The 14,074-nt window shown below is 47.7% G+C and overlaps 1 protein-coding gene across 3 annotated transcripts in view; it reads left to right on the top strand.

Moving 5' to 3' along the window:
* LOC148451055 (dnaJ homolog subfamily C member 17-like) overlaps nucleotides 1-14,074 on the top strand; it is a 41,665-nt gene that overhangs the window by 6,548 nt on the left and 21,043 nt on the right. For all 3 annotated transcript variants that reach the window (XM_088462331.1, XM_088462330.1, XM_088462329.1), the window contains 3 exons: nucleotides 1,167-1,249; nucleotides 11,018-11,114; nucleotides 12,049-12,095. In XM_088462331.1, the coding sequence (XP_088318457.1) occupies nucleotides 1,167-1,249; nucleotides 11,018-11,114; nucleotides 12,049-12,095 (227 nt within the window). The remainder of the gene's footprint in view (nucleotides 1-1,166; nucleotides 1,250-11,017; nucleotides 11,115-12,048; nucleotides 12,096-14,074) is intronic.

The following is a 14,074-nucleotide window of genomic DNA, read 5'->3' as shown; positions in this document are numbered from 1 at the left end:
GTAGTAGTGCCCCCATATAATGCCCCTGTAGTAGTGCCCCCATATAATGCCCCTGTAGTGCCGCTTGTACAAAAAAAAAAAAAAGAAAACACCTTAATCCCCGCTCCTGCATCCGCCGCCATCCTGTCCGCCTGGTTGCTCCTCGGAACTATGGGAGAGACGTCATGATGTCTCTCCCATAGTGCGCATGGAGAGAGCCGGAAGCTGGAGTTCAGAAGAGAACTCCAGCCTCCGGCTAACGCGGCGCTGCAGGGAAGGAGCCGGGCGCCCGCTGGTAATAACATCTCAGCGGGCGTCCGGCTTAGAGCCTCCCTGCGGCACAGCCGGGCATGCATATGAATCATTCTATATTATAGAATGATTCATGTGCATGCCCGGCTGTCCGTCCATTACCCCAGGAATTTCATTTTTACTCCATGTGGGGTAATTTACCCCTGTTCCCTGACCACTGACTGTGACAGTCTCTGATCAATGACACTACTAGTCTGGACTGTAACCCAAACATCCACACAACCATTTAAAAGTCATGGATGGAAGAGCCCACATTATTGGGACTTTTAACACTCAGCCCTGGTTCCTAATATGACAGCAGTCTTAACTGTGCAGCGAGTGATAGTGGAGGTACCCAGCATCTCTGCTGGGGCTACAGTCTGATTACATTACCAATCACTGTCACCCCATATGCTATACCGCTGATACAAGTGTTATAGACCGAGCTGTCCTGATTCTTTTACAGCTGCACCACCATTCACTATAGGTTGCATCTAGTGTAATCTCTTCTGTCTGACATTACATCCAATTGGTTTGACATATTGACAGATATTATGGGTTTGGCATATGATAAATGCAGGAGAATGTTTGCTTTGTCTAGTTACTTGCAGGTCCTCTGCAGCAGTGTTTCCCATGTCTAGTCCTCGGGGTCTGGTAACAGTACATGTTTTCTAGGTATTCTCACAGAATCACAAGCTATATAATCTGTACCGCCTGTGGCTCTCTTAACTTGTACCACTCACTAACAAATACACGTTTGCTCCAGCTTGGAGGCTTGGAAAGAAGAAACACTGTTACGGGTTCCTAACAATCTGATTTGGAAAGTGCTGCTGTTATGTATCCTTGGCAAGACTGTAGTGAGTGATCACTTTGTGTTTTTGCTTTATGAATTTAAGATCTGGAGGCACGGGAAAGGCAGGCACAAGCCCAGGTAACAGAGGAGGATGAAGCACAGGTTGCTCGGACATTAGAACAAGAGGTAAGCTTACCCATCTGCTGCACACAGGTTATGGATAAGTGAATGATTTCGTATACGACAGCCTAGCAATTTAGGCAGTGTTATTTGGAAATAAGCTTCAGTGTTTTTGATTTGGTGCACAGCTATGTGAAAAATAACTAAATAGGTACGTACCTGTACTCCGTCTCTTACTCCCTATGGTGAGCCTGACAGACATTGTGGTTTCGCTGTAGGACTGCTTGCATGGTAAACTGAAAAAATAACTAATCTACGGCATATTGCAGGTGGGCACTCCTGCATATCAACTATGGTGCCTGTCAGCCATAATAGACTCACTGCAATGTAGAGTGGCCAAGATACTATGTGAGGAAGAACCAGAGAAAGTATTTATTTAATTTCTTCTTCTTGCCATACAGTCATTACCATGGGTATAGGCTGGAGCAGGAGTAGTCCGGGAACCAACTAGTTAAACTTTTTCTCAGTCCCTCCTCCCCTTTACCCCACCCCCAGCCCTGGGCAGGCCGGTTTTAGTTTGGTGCCTTGCAGGAGTAGGCACTGTGTTAGAGACTGCTTTTAAGCAGTCTAGGCTTTATCTTTTCTTTTTATTTAATTTTTTTTTATACTATGAGTGAGCAGCGCTAGGCTTCTTATAGGACACCGGCGCTACGGCTCCACCGACGCCCTGCGCCGGTGGCCGCAGCACTGGCAAGAGGGTCAGTGTCTACGGCCGGTCCCTGGCACACACCAGGGTCCCACAGTGGACATGTCCCACGGTGGAGTACATCAACCATCAAGGAGGCACTCGCAGTCGAGCTGCGATGACAGAGAAATCACGCATCCTGTCTTGGGCGTAGTGCCACCGTCCAGCCATCTCGGCAGTGTTCATTCCGGGAGTCCTCAATTGGGAGGCGGACTTTCTCAGCCGTCACGACGTGCATCCCGGGGTATGGTCGCTTCACCAAGAGGTGTTTCAACTACTTGTTGACAAATGGGGCCTGCTGGAGGTGGACCTCATGGCCTCCCGTCACAATCACAAGTTGCCCGTGTATGGGTCCAAAACAAGAGATCCCGAAGCAAGCTTGGTGGATGCTCTGTCGATGAGATGGACCTTCCAGTTTGCATACCTGTTCCCTCCAATATCCCTGCTTCCTCGGGTTTTTCGGAAATTCAAGCAGGATGGCGGCACGATTTTGCTGGTGGCTCCGGTTTGGCCCAGACGTTCTTGGTTCTCAGATCTTCAGAGTCTCTCCATCAACACTCCGTTCCTGCTGCCTCAACGTCCGGACCTGTTGTCTCAGGGTCCCTACCTTTACCCGGACCTGGGTCGTCTGTCTTTTGACATCCATCTTAAGGTCTAAGGGTTTTTCTAGCTCGGTCATCAGCACGATGCTGCGGGTACGCAAGCCTGCCACAGCCAGGATTTACCACAGAGTGTGGCATACCTATTTTCGATGGTGTGACATGAGAAATTACGATCCTCAAGTGTTTAGCGTTTCTAGGAATTAGGCGTTCCTTCAGTCTGGTTTATACCTCGACTTACGCCTGACTTCTTTAAAGGTTCATGTATCCGCACTATCTGTGTGGTTCCAGCGAAGGATAGCTCCACTTCCAGATATCTGCACCGTTTTCCAGGGTGCTCTAAGGATTCAGCCTCCCTTTGTTCCCCCAGTGGCTCCTTGGGACTTTGGCGGTGGTTCTTCGGGCCCTCCAGGGGCCTCCATTTGAGCCACTAAAGTCAGTGGACCTCAAGTGGTTGACTGCTAAGACTCTTTTTCTCTTGGCGATTTCTTCGGCCAGGAGAGTGTCAGAATTGGGGGCGCTTTCCTGTCGTCCCCCCTTTTTGATATTTCACCAGGACAGGGCGGTGCTTCGCACTCGTCCAGGATTTCTACCTAAGGTGGTTTATAAATTCCACATTAATCAGGAAATTGTCGTGCCAGCCTTTCAGTCACCTGACCTCTCGGCTGATGAGGCCTCCTTGGATGTGGTCCGGGCTCTCAAGATCTATGTGGACCGGATTAGTTCCATTCGGAAGTCTGATTCAATATTAGTCCTCTTTGGATTTCACGAGAGGGGGTGGCCAGCCAACAAACAAACTTTGGCTAGATGGCTTAGTTTGGCTTTTTCTGAGGCTTATACACAGGAGGGCTTGCCTGTTCCAGGCTTGGTTAAGGCTCATTCTACTCGGTCAGTGGGCCCCTCATGGGCAGCTTGCCATGGCGCCTCTGCTGTTCAGCTGTGTAAGGCGGCCATGTGGTCTTCCATCCAGACCTTTCTGAGGTTCTATGCTTTTGACACCTTCGCCTCTTAGGATGCTTCCTTTGGGTGCCGGATTCTCCTCTCAGCACAGGAGCATCCCGGCCCTTAATTGGACTGCTTTGGGACATCCCCAAGGTCAACCCTGTGGACCCCCTATGGACCCAGAATAAGAAAATTAGATATGGTAAGAACTTACCATTGTTATCTTTCTTTCTTCGAAGTCCATAGGGTCCACAGGGCGTCCGCCCTGACGCACCTGGCTTCATATCCGGTTTTCCGTCTCCCTTTCTGTGAGTATGGTTCTTGTGTGTTCCAGTCTTCCTTCTCTCTGTTGTTCCTTCTCCGGCCTTGGCTACTTACCAACTGAAGTGCCTGTGGCTTGGGGGCGGGGTATAAAGGAGGATGGACCCAGTGCATCCTGGGAGCTAAAGCTTTAACTGTGCAGTGCCCATGGATCCAGCTATACCCCAAGGTCAACCCTGTGGACCCTATGGACTTCGAAGAAAGAGAGATAACAAGGGAAAGTTCTTACCATATCTCATTTTCTCCTCAGGCTCCCGACCATGGTGGGCTCTGTGGGCCTGATTCATTACGGATTGCTACTGCAATCGCAGCTGCGACTTCGCACGCAGTTCTGCAAAAATATGCTAATGTTTGCAACTGCTCAACCAGCATAGAGACTCCCACTACCGCTTTTACGCATCCATAAAACCTCGCAATTCTGCGTATACATCAGTAACATCGGACCCTCACGCAGAATTACAGCAGGTCTGACCTGTCTCAGAAATTGCAGCTCTCGTCGCGCGCAATAAGTACTCAAGCTGCGAATGCCGCTGCAGTGCCTAATATATGCGAACAGGAACGTCTGCGTTTATCCAACCACTCCGCCGTCACCACCCCCAAATGCTGATATCCCATCACTCACTCTGCAATGGCTTTGTATCTGCGTACGTGATTGCAGTACGAACGCAATACTGGCCGGCGCATTGTGGTGCATGCACAGTACGCACCATTGTGATCCGGGATGAATCAGGCCCTGTGTTGGTGTTTCGCAGCTAGAAGGTTTAGTCGGCCATGTCTTGCAACCAGGAACCGGCTTGAACTACTTCTCTCTTGGGAACCGCCATGGTTGCAGTCCTTCTCGCAGGTAATGTTACAGTGGACTGACCTAATAGATTGGCTGCCCCATACATGCCTACCCTCCCGGGTAATCCCCTGCACCCCTGGAAGGGTAGGAACTTCTCCCGCATTCTGGCTGCATTCTGTATCTGTGTACGTGATCGCAGTGCGAACGCAATACTGGCCAGTGCATGCACAATACGCACCATTGTGATTCGGGATGAATCACGCCCTGTGTTTGGTGTTTCGCAGCTAGAAGGTTTAGTCTGCCTTGTCTTCCAACCAGGAACCGGCTTGAACTACTTCTCTCTTGGGAACCGCCATGGTTGCAGTCCTTCTGGCAGGTAATGTTACAGTGGACTGACCTAATAGATTGGCTGCCCCATACATGCCTACCCTCCCGGGTAATCCCCCGCACCTCTGGAACGGTAGGAACTTCTCCCGCATTCTGGCCACTCCCTAATGAAGTGGGCCGGATGGGGAGAATTTTCGCGGCGATCGCGGGTCCCCGTGTAGGGGCGGGGCTTAATGAAGCGATTCTCCATGAATCGCATCATTTAGCCATGCCCCCATTTAAATGTAAGCCAATTGCGGCAATTTGCCACGAAGGGGCAGGGCTTAATTATGCATCTTTCTAAACACAGACCCTCCAGGTTAGATAATTCTATGCCCCTGTCTAGTTATGATTCAGACTCTGAAGTTTCCTCAGCTCACGAGGCCGATATGTCCAGTACTTCAGAGGCCGACACCTCTTATTTCCCGGACGACTCCCTTATGCACAGAAGGAGGTTCGGCAGAATTACCATCTTCTGCGCAGCTAGAGGTTCTCTTAGCAAGGGCGTGGGCTCTCCCTAATGCGGATCAAGCCAAATGGGCGTTTCCTCCTCAGGTACTCGCATTGCCTGCCTGATCTTGAACACTACTCTTCCTATTCATAATACGGCATCTCTTAAGGATCCGATATTTAGGAAGGTGGAACCTTATCTCAAGGCTCATGCAAGTGCTATCGCACATCCAGCCATGGGTTTCGCTTTGGGTGGCTAAAGCCATCGGAGGCTGGGCAGACGCCCTTCAGGAGGGCCTCAGCTCAGATACCCATACAAATGAGCTTTTGTGGTTAGTAGAGCATATCAAAGATATGGCCTCTTATCTTGTAGAGGCTGCAATAGATACTGGTGTCTTAACCTCCTAGGTGTCAGCATTCTCGGCTGCTAGGTGAGCCCTCTGGCTTAGTTCCTGGGGAGCTTACTTATACTCTAACAAGTGCCTAAAGGCTCTTTCTTTTTCAGGAGACATTCTTTTTAGTCCCGATTGGGTCAAGGTCGTGACTATGGAAGTAGCGTCCAGGACAGTCTTCCTTCCTTTTTGCGGCAGCACCTAGGTTGTTAACTTCTAATTTTCTCTCCTTTCATTTGCAGGGAAAAGTCAGGGGCCAGCCTTGTTTGAGGTCTGAGGGTTGCTCATCCAGGGGTTCCAGTCCAGAGCTAAACAGCTCTAGTATACAGGACGCCCAACCACCAAATCTACTGACAATCTTCTGCTTGAGGGGGTAGGCCTCCACCTGGGGGATACCAGCATGGGAGGCCGGCTTCTGCTGTTCTCCGAGACCTGGTTAGCGACCACCTCAGAGGCCTGGGTTCGAGGGTTATCTCCCCAGGCTACGCCCTATCCTTTTGGGAGCGGCCTGCAAAACAATCTTCTTCTATGGGTTTTCTGGTCGTAAAACGCAAGTTTTTCACTCCTTGGCAGGCTTCCAAAGTAATTGTTCCAGTTCCCCCTACTCAAAGTGGCAGGGGCTTTTCAGCCAGCCTCTTCTTGGGTCAGAAGCCGATCGGTTCCTTCTGGCCGATCCTCATCCCAAGAGCCCTCAACAGGTTTTTGTGGGTCCCCAAATTCCGTATGAAGTTTGTGCGTTGCATCATTCTGGCTCTGGAGTCGGGGGTTTTCATGGCCTCCTTGGACATCAAGGATGCCTTTTTGCATGTTCTTATCCAGCTCAGTCACCATAGTTTCCTCAGGTTGGTGGTCCGGGAGGAACACTTCCTATTTCAAGTATTGCCATCTGGTCTTTGGTCTTTCCATGGCCCCTCGGGTCTTCATGAAAGTCAGGGCAGCTCATTTGTGCTGCCGGGTTATCCGGTTTCTGCCTTTTTTAGTTGATCTCCTGAACCTCACCTGGTCTCCAGAAGTTCTCCTGGAACATATACAGTCACATTGATGGATCATCAGTTGGGAATTCCTCCTTGTCTCCTTGCTGGATTCCAAGAATCAGCAGGTTTTCCTCTCGCTAGAAAAGCTCCGGACCTACAGGACAGGATTCGCAAGTTCTTGTGTCATCGCTAAGGCTCAATACTCTCTTGCATGCAGATCCTGGGCTCTCTGGTCTCCACCTTCGACAGGGTGGAGTTTGCTAAGTTTTACACTCCCTGCCTCTTCAAATGGCAGCTTTGTCCCGGTGGAACTGGTCTCATCTACAGCTGAAGACGTAAAAGATCATTCTCTCTTGAGAAGTTCGGCTCTCCCTCTTGTGGTGAATCCAGCGTTCCTACTTGGCACCTCTTTTTGCTTCAGGAATGGGTTCTCCTCAACACCGACTTGGTGGGGGTGGTAACCTGTCAGCAGACCTTTCAAGGTCAGGGGTCAACTCTGGAGACCCAGTTGCTGATAGTGGTTCTGGAACGTCTTGCAGTCTTCAGGGCTCTTTGCCTGGCTCTGACTCTTTTTCCAGTACGATAACGCAACAGTCATTCCCTATATCAACCATCAGAGCAGCAATCGCAGTCGAGACACCTTCAAGGAGTCTAGTTGCTTTCTCAGCTGGGCAGAGCGTCATCTTCCGGATGACTTTTGGCTTCTGGTTCTTCATTGGGGTTGCTGGACATCGCCTTGTTGGTGTTCCTGCACGTCTATAAACCTGCAGAGATTCCGCTCTTGCAGCAGGATCTGGGATCCTTTCGGGTGTATTCCTTTACAGGCCGGTGAAAGGTCACTGTCCTGTATGTCTGTCCCCCAATCTCACTGATTCGTACGGGTCCCCTACAAGTTCTCGTTAGAGGGCGGTAATTTCCCCAGCCTCTCAGTTGATGCTCCTCTGTCTTCCTCGGTGGGCGGTTTTTCTGTCTCAGGCCCATGCTTCCTTCTGGATCTGAACTGTCTCACTTTTTGATGGGGTGGTTCTTGAGACATTCGTCCTGCGAACTAAGGGCTTTTCCAGTTTAGTTAGTCGTACTATGCCAAGTGCAGTATGACCTCCTCTACAAAAATAAAATTCAAGGCGTTCTCCATGTATTGTCCCCATTTGTTCCTCTGGTGGCTTAGGGCTATTCATCGTCACCCTTTGAGCCTTTGCCCTTGATGGACATTCGTGGTTTACGTGGAAGACCGTCTTCCTACTGGCTATTGTGTTGGCCCGGCGGGTGTCGGACTTGGACGCGTTGTCTTGACGCTCTCTCTTTTTGTTTTTTAGCTTGGCCCGGGCTATTCTTCGAAGTCGCTTAGGCTACCTTCTTAGGTTGTTTTTTTTTTTTTCGCTCTGGAAATTGGGTTCCTTTTTTCAGGCACCTGATTGTTCTATGGAGGAGGCCTCTTTGGACGTTGTAGGCTCTCCGGTCCTCAGTACATAGGACCCGGGATCTCTGTAAGACTGGTCCACTTTTTGTCTTTTAAAACCTTCATGGACGGGGCTGGCCCCCTACAAAACGGATTCTGGCCAGTTGGCTCCTTTTGACTATCCATCATGCTTACGCTGTGGCGGACCTTCCTGTTCAGTCTGTGGTGATGGTTCATTTCACCAGATATCTCTTGGTAGCTCGCCGGGGTGCCTCGGCCGAGCAACTCTGTAGGGCGGCCCCATGATGCTTCACCCATATGTTTCTCAAATTCTATTCATTTGACACCACGCATACATGGATTTTGGCGGAAGGGTCCTTCAGTGCAGCTCTGGCACGTTCCCCCCCCCCCCTTAGGGGGATAGCTTTGGGACGTTCCATGGTAATGCCTGTGTCCCCTATGGCATGAAGAAGAAAGAGCCGGGGCTGCTGGGAGAAAAAGTTTAACTAGTTGGTGCCCGGACTCCTCCTGCTCCAGCCTATACCCATGGTAATGCTTGTGTCCGAAGAAAAGGATTTAACCAGGTAAGACCATAAATCTCCTCTTTTTTACATAGCTGCCCCCCTTAACACACTAGATTAAAAAATATGTATTTTGGGAGGGGAAAAAACAACAACATTAAGGTGGGTACACACTAGGGATGTGCCCGGACCCCCGTGTTTTGGATCTGTATCTCCTTCAAGGTTTTGGATCTGGATTTGGTTTTGCAAACCAGCCTCAAGTGTTTTGGTTTTGGATCTGGATTTTTCAAATAAAATCTAAAATCTAGATAAAAAGTTTTAAAAACAGCTAAAATCATGTAATTTATGCAATCCAAACCCCGAACCGCAAAAAGATCAGAACCGCGACCCGGATTTACCTGGATCTCCTCAGGAGATTAGAACCGCGACTCAGATTTACCCGGATTCACGAAATTCGGGTGTATTCGTATTTTTGGAGAACCGAGCCGCACATCTCTAGTACACATAGTGTGTACAGGCAAATCCGCCCAATGCGTTGTATCATCGTATGTAAACATGTAATGATTATATATCACATCATCGTGCGGCGGATTGTGTAGTCTGCATGTCGATGCGGTATGTCATCGCATCGCTGGGTCGCATTATCATTCAGGTGTGTACCCATCTTTAAAAGGTAGGTTAGTAAACCCGAAAGTAATGTTAATAATACATTAATATCACAATATCAGCATGCTGTATATTTAGCTTAGAGACGTTCCTTACCACAAACATTTCACCTTGCGGGATTTATTTACAGCTTAGCACAAATATTTGGTATCTATTGTATGTGTATCTCTGTAGATCTGCAAGGTTTGCTGGTACAAAATTGACTGAGACAAAATTATTAGTCTCCAATTAATTCTGGCCTGCAGGGATTAGGTTTTGGTTCCCATCTGTATAGCACAGGCTATATGTGTTGGATTTGTTAAGCTGTGCATAATAAATGGCAAAAGGAAAATATGAGGAATTGGAGTGAAGGTTTTAGCAGAAGGGACAAAAATATTGGAGTAAAGAAAATAATAGCTTTAATATAATCTAGCAAACCCCAGCAGTCTGGTCTTGCTGTTGATGCCAATGGATGCACATCCCTGGCTCCATCTCATTAGGGCTCTCAGATTTACCTGACTAGTTCCTACTGGAAGTAATTTTTTTCTACACTTTACAGGCCGGTGAAAGTTCACTGTCCTGTATGTATGTCCCCCAATCTCACCGATTCCACGGGTCCCCTACAAGGTTCTCGTTAGAGGGCGGCAATTTCCCCAGCCTCTCAGTTGATGCTCCTCTGTCTTCCTCGGTGGGCGGTTTTTCTGTCTTGCCTGGTTAAAGCCAATTTAAAGTTACCTCCTTGTATTGCCTGGAATACCGCTCAGCAGAACAGGAAACGGCTGTTGAAGTGCGGAGATGGTGCATCCGATATGGTGCATCCGTATGCAAATGACACCTTAGAATGGGGGAAGTCCGCTGACGCGTTTCGCCCCTTGCAATGGGGGCTTTTTCAAAGAGTCAAGCCCCCATTGCAAGGAGGTGACTTTAAATTGGCTTTAACCCGGCAAGAAATAGCGGGCTGCACAGCCGCCAAGGGAGACAGTAGCAATTGCTGAGGCAACGTCAACCCTCATCTGGCACCCGCCGACAGTCTCTGGGAAAGCCGTCCTCCTCCAAACACCGCAGCGCTGTACAGCCTAATAGGCTATGGACAGGTATCATTGATTTACAGCGACATCTGATCAGACCAATTGCACTTGACACATTATTTCCATATATATATATATATATATATATATATTTTTTTTTTATATTTTTTTCTTCTCTTTTTTTATGGACATTAATTCAATATATCAACTGGACTGTTTTTGCACTATCAGGTGCTCATCAATTACTCAAATTCAGATTGCACAAGATACTCAAATGCACTATTTATTCAAGTAGTATTTTTTATTTAGTTTTATATGCTCATTAGAGTTTTACTGTTGCAATTTAAGAGACAGTGTATTTGACAATTGAATGTTTGTTTTTTATTAATTGAAACATAGATTTTTATAATAAATGGGTGTATTTTTATATGTTTGGAGCCATGACTGTTTTTGATGCATGTGAATCCTGCGATCTAAGCACTAATAAGGCGTATTAGCGCAGTCTGTGAATAATTCACACTCTGAATAGATGCAACATTATATTCCAATCCGGGACAGGCAAAGGATATTTTAGTCTCTCAGAATGTTTCCTCCGCAGATGTGTAAAACAGCTGGAAAGGAGGTTTGATAGCAGTACCGTCATGTTACCCATCTCTCCCCGTCTCCAGATAATACGTCTGCGTGAAGAAGGTTCAAGACAGCTGGAGGAGCAGCAGAGATTGGTGCGGGAGCAGGTCAGGATGGAGATGGATCATAGAATGGGAGGTAATACACCTAACACTACCATGATGGGACATATAATCTGGTCATAAGGTTATTGTTCTTCTCTTGTTTTGTGACGATACATGCCTATGACAATGGGGTATATGTAATAGGCTGCGGACTACAAGCTTCGGCAAGTCCCATGCTAGACTGCCCGATGTTTTAAAGTAGCAGGTAGACTTTACCTTTTAAATGACTGCTACTTGAAACCATCGGGCAGTCTCCCACGGGACTCTCCGATGCTTGAAGTCTGCAGCCTATTACATATACTCCATCCTCTTTGAAGTAGATTCATCATAGGCATGTATCAAATATCGCGATGTCTGAAATTTAGTTATTTTACTGGGAGATTATTGTTCCATTCCTACCTTCTCTCCTAGGGGCCCATTTTTCTATAAATATGTGTGCCTTATTTCCCAAAATACAACCACAAATATTTAGTATGTATCTCCGCATTATCTCTGATACCTGCTGCCATCCCTCCATTCCCACCAGCAGACACAACCCGCATAGGTTTCTATGGGGGATGCGATGCTGCTATATTTACCAGCTTCCGGAATGCAACGCAGCAGTTCGAACACATCGCAGGTATAGGCTTTCGGAGCCCCTGCGGTTGCCGGATGATACATTGCAACGGTAAAAGCGCATTTTGCAATATGATCTTGGACGATAACATTATGCCCAGATCGCATTGGAAATGTGATTTTTGATAAATGCCCCCCTTAATTCTATACTGAATTTCTCCACGTTCTAAAGATTGTAATCTCCTTAATATCTGTTCTTTGTGAGTCTGGATTTCTCTTTCACATTTTACAATGTGAGGAAACCTTCTATCCAAACTTAGATTTTTGGGGTGCTGAGTTGATCCTTCATTGAAACTTTGATTGATAGAATTGTCTGTGAAAGCTTCAAGCTAATGGACTATTTTGTTTTCCAGGTTACAGGAGCGGCCCCACCGATGATGCAGGGTCAGTTAAGCTAAAGGTAGTTACTGTAGTTTGTTTTTACATCCTCATTCATGTCATATATAGGTGCGTGCTTAGTATTCCATGCTAGGGAATGGTTTGTCATTGTTGGATGAAATTATGTAGAAGCCAATAGCTCGCCCACTCCCTAAAGCAGTGCGTTACTGTTTATGTGATTGCTGGTTTGTTTAGAAAATAACAAAATATACATTTTACTGTATTGTAAAATAACGAAGGAAAAGAGAGATTAATGGAAACATTTCAGTGGTGGAAGTTTGTTCTTATTCACAAGTGTAAATGTCAAGAAACTGAATTCATTTAAATTTCTGTTAATTGGAAATAGAGCTTACCCATACATTACTCAGAGTCTTAACCGGTGCAGGTCACTGGCTCAAGTTCTGCCACTTATTACAGCCTTGTGGAACACTAAAGAAACTTGATGAGTCAGTTCTGCTAAGTGTCCAGCTTGACGTTTGTCTTTTATTGAACCTGAAATGCCTCCTTACACTGCACCCCAGCTCATGTTCCTGTACGGTCTGAGAGATGCCAGTGGAATGATTAGGAAGTGTCTGCATGTAGATGTTAAACAAGCAAAATATCTTTTGTGCACCAGACTTTAGATGCAATCAGATTGTTCTTTTATAGTTCAGTGCTTCACAAATGTTTGTCCTGTAAAGAACAAAGTCTCAGTGAGTCCCAGATGCTCCCCCAGGCCAGCTGAGCGCATGAAATATCTCTGCACTCTATAAGCAAATTCCAGCTTTTTACTGCAGAGACTGACACATGCTGGGCCCTTCCTCTTACAGTATGTCACAGCTCTCCTAGGAGCTGCAGGACAGAGTATTATTTGGCGCTATTGTGTTTTGTGAAGGTATTTATGTTTATTCTTCCTATACATAGGGGACACAGGGAAAATGCTGGGGTATAGGCTGTGCAGGAGGACTGGGCACCAAGCAGTTAAAGTCTTTGACTTCCCACACAGCCCAGCCTCTTTCTCTTCTATACCCCAGCCCCAGGCAAGCCAGTTCTCGTTTGATGACGGCGGGAGTCGGGCACACTTATAATAGGGGCTGCTTATTGCAGCCAAAGTTTTTTTTTTTTCTTTTTTTTACATTTTATTTTATTTTGAGTGGGCAGATATAAGACGCTTAGCGCTGCCGCTCCACCACCCCTGGCACCGGTGGCTGCGATGCTGGCGACCGTATCAGCGACCTCGGCCAGGTCCTCCGTCCACAGACAAAGAGGACCCAAGCTGGACACCGGGGGATCAGGTAAGGCGGCTCCCTGCTGGGACCCTACCCTGCAGGGCCGCCTGCACTCCCGCTGGACCACCAGGGCACATAGGTAATGGGGCACTATTACAGTGGCAGCCATTGCCCTGAGGCTCCATGTCAGAAGGGGGAGGTGGGCTCTCCCCGTTAGCTTCTCTCCTGGCACCTGGTGGGTCCTTTCACGAACCAGCACCTAGGTCCAGGGCTCCGGTTTTTCAAGCGGCAGAAGTGGGTTTCGGTCGAATTCCCAGCTAGGTCAGAATGTCTTGAGGACCTCTTAGCGGAGGCTTAAGCCTTATATCCCCTACGCGATGTTACTGAGCGATTGCCCGATTACGACATCATAATCGTGCAATCGCTCACAAATCGGGCATTATTATGTCGGAAACGACCAGCTATGTGCACTCTCGCTGTTCATTTCCGACATCAATTATCTACTGAACATGCTGGTCAATCTGCCGATAACGACAGATTGCCCATGTCCAGAGATGATCAATCGTTCAGTGTAGGCTCTGCAGGAGGAAGGGGAACGACGGTACTAATCGTACTGTCGTGCTGGTATCTGCTAGTGGATACCGGCTTTAGAACATTCCTGACAGATGCTTTCAGGTCTCCAAACATATAGCGGCCTTTTCTTCTTCGGGTCCATGGGGTCCACAGCCATTACATTTGGCTATGAATCCCGGTCACCAAACAGTTAATGCAAACGAGTTCTCTGCTCCCAGGA

The sequence above is a fragment of the Taudactylus pleione genome, unplaced genomic scaffold (genome assembly GCF_031769625.1).
Source record: "Taudactylus pleione unplaced genomic scaffold, aTauple2 ptg001187l, whole genome shotgun sequence".
Lineage (NCBI taxonomy): Eukaryota > Metazoa > Chordata > Amphibia > Anura > Myobatrachidae > Taudactylus > Taudactylus pleione.
This window is presented reverse-complemented; position numbering and strand designations above follow the sequence as displayed.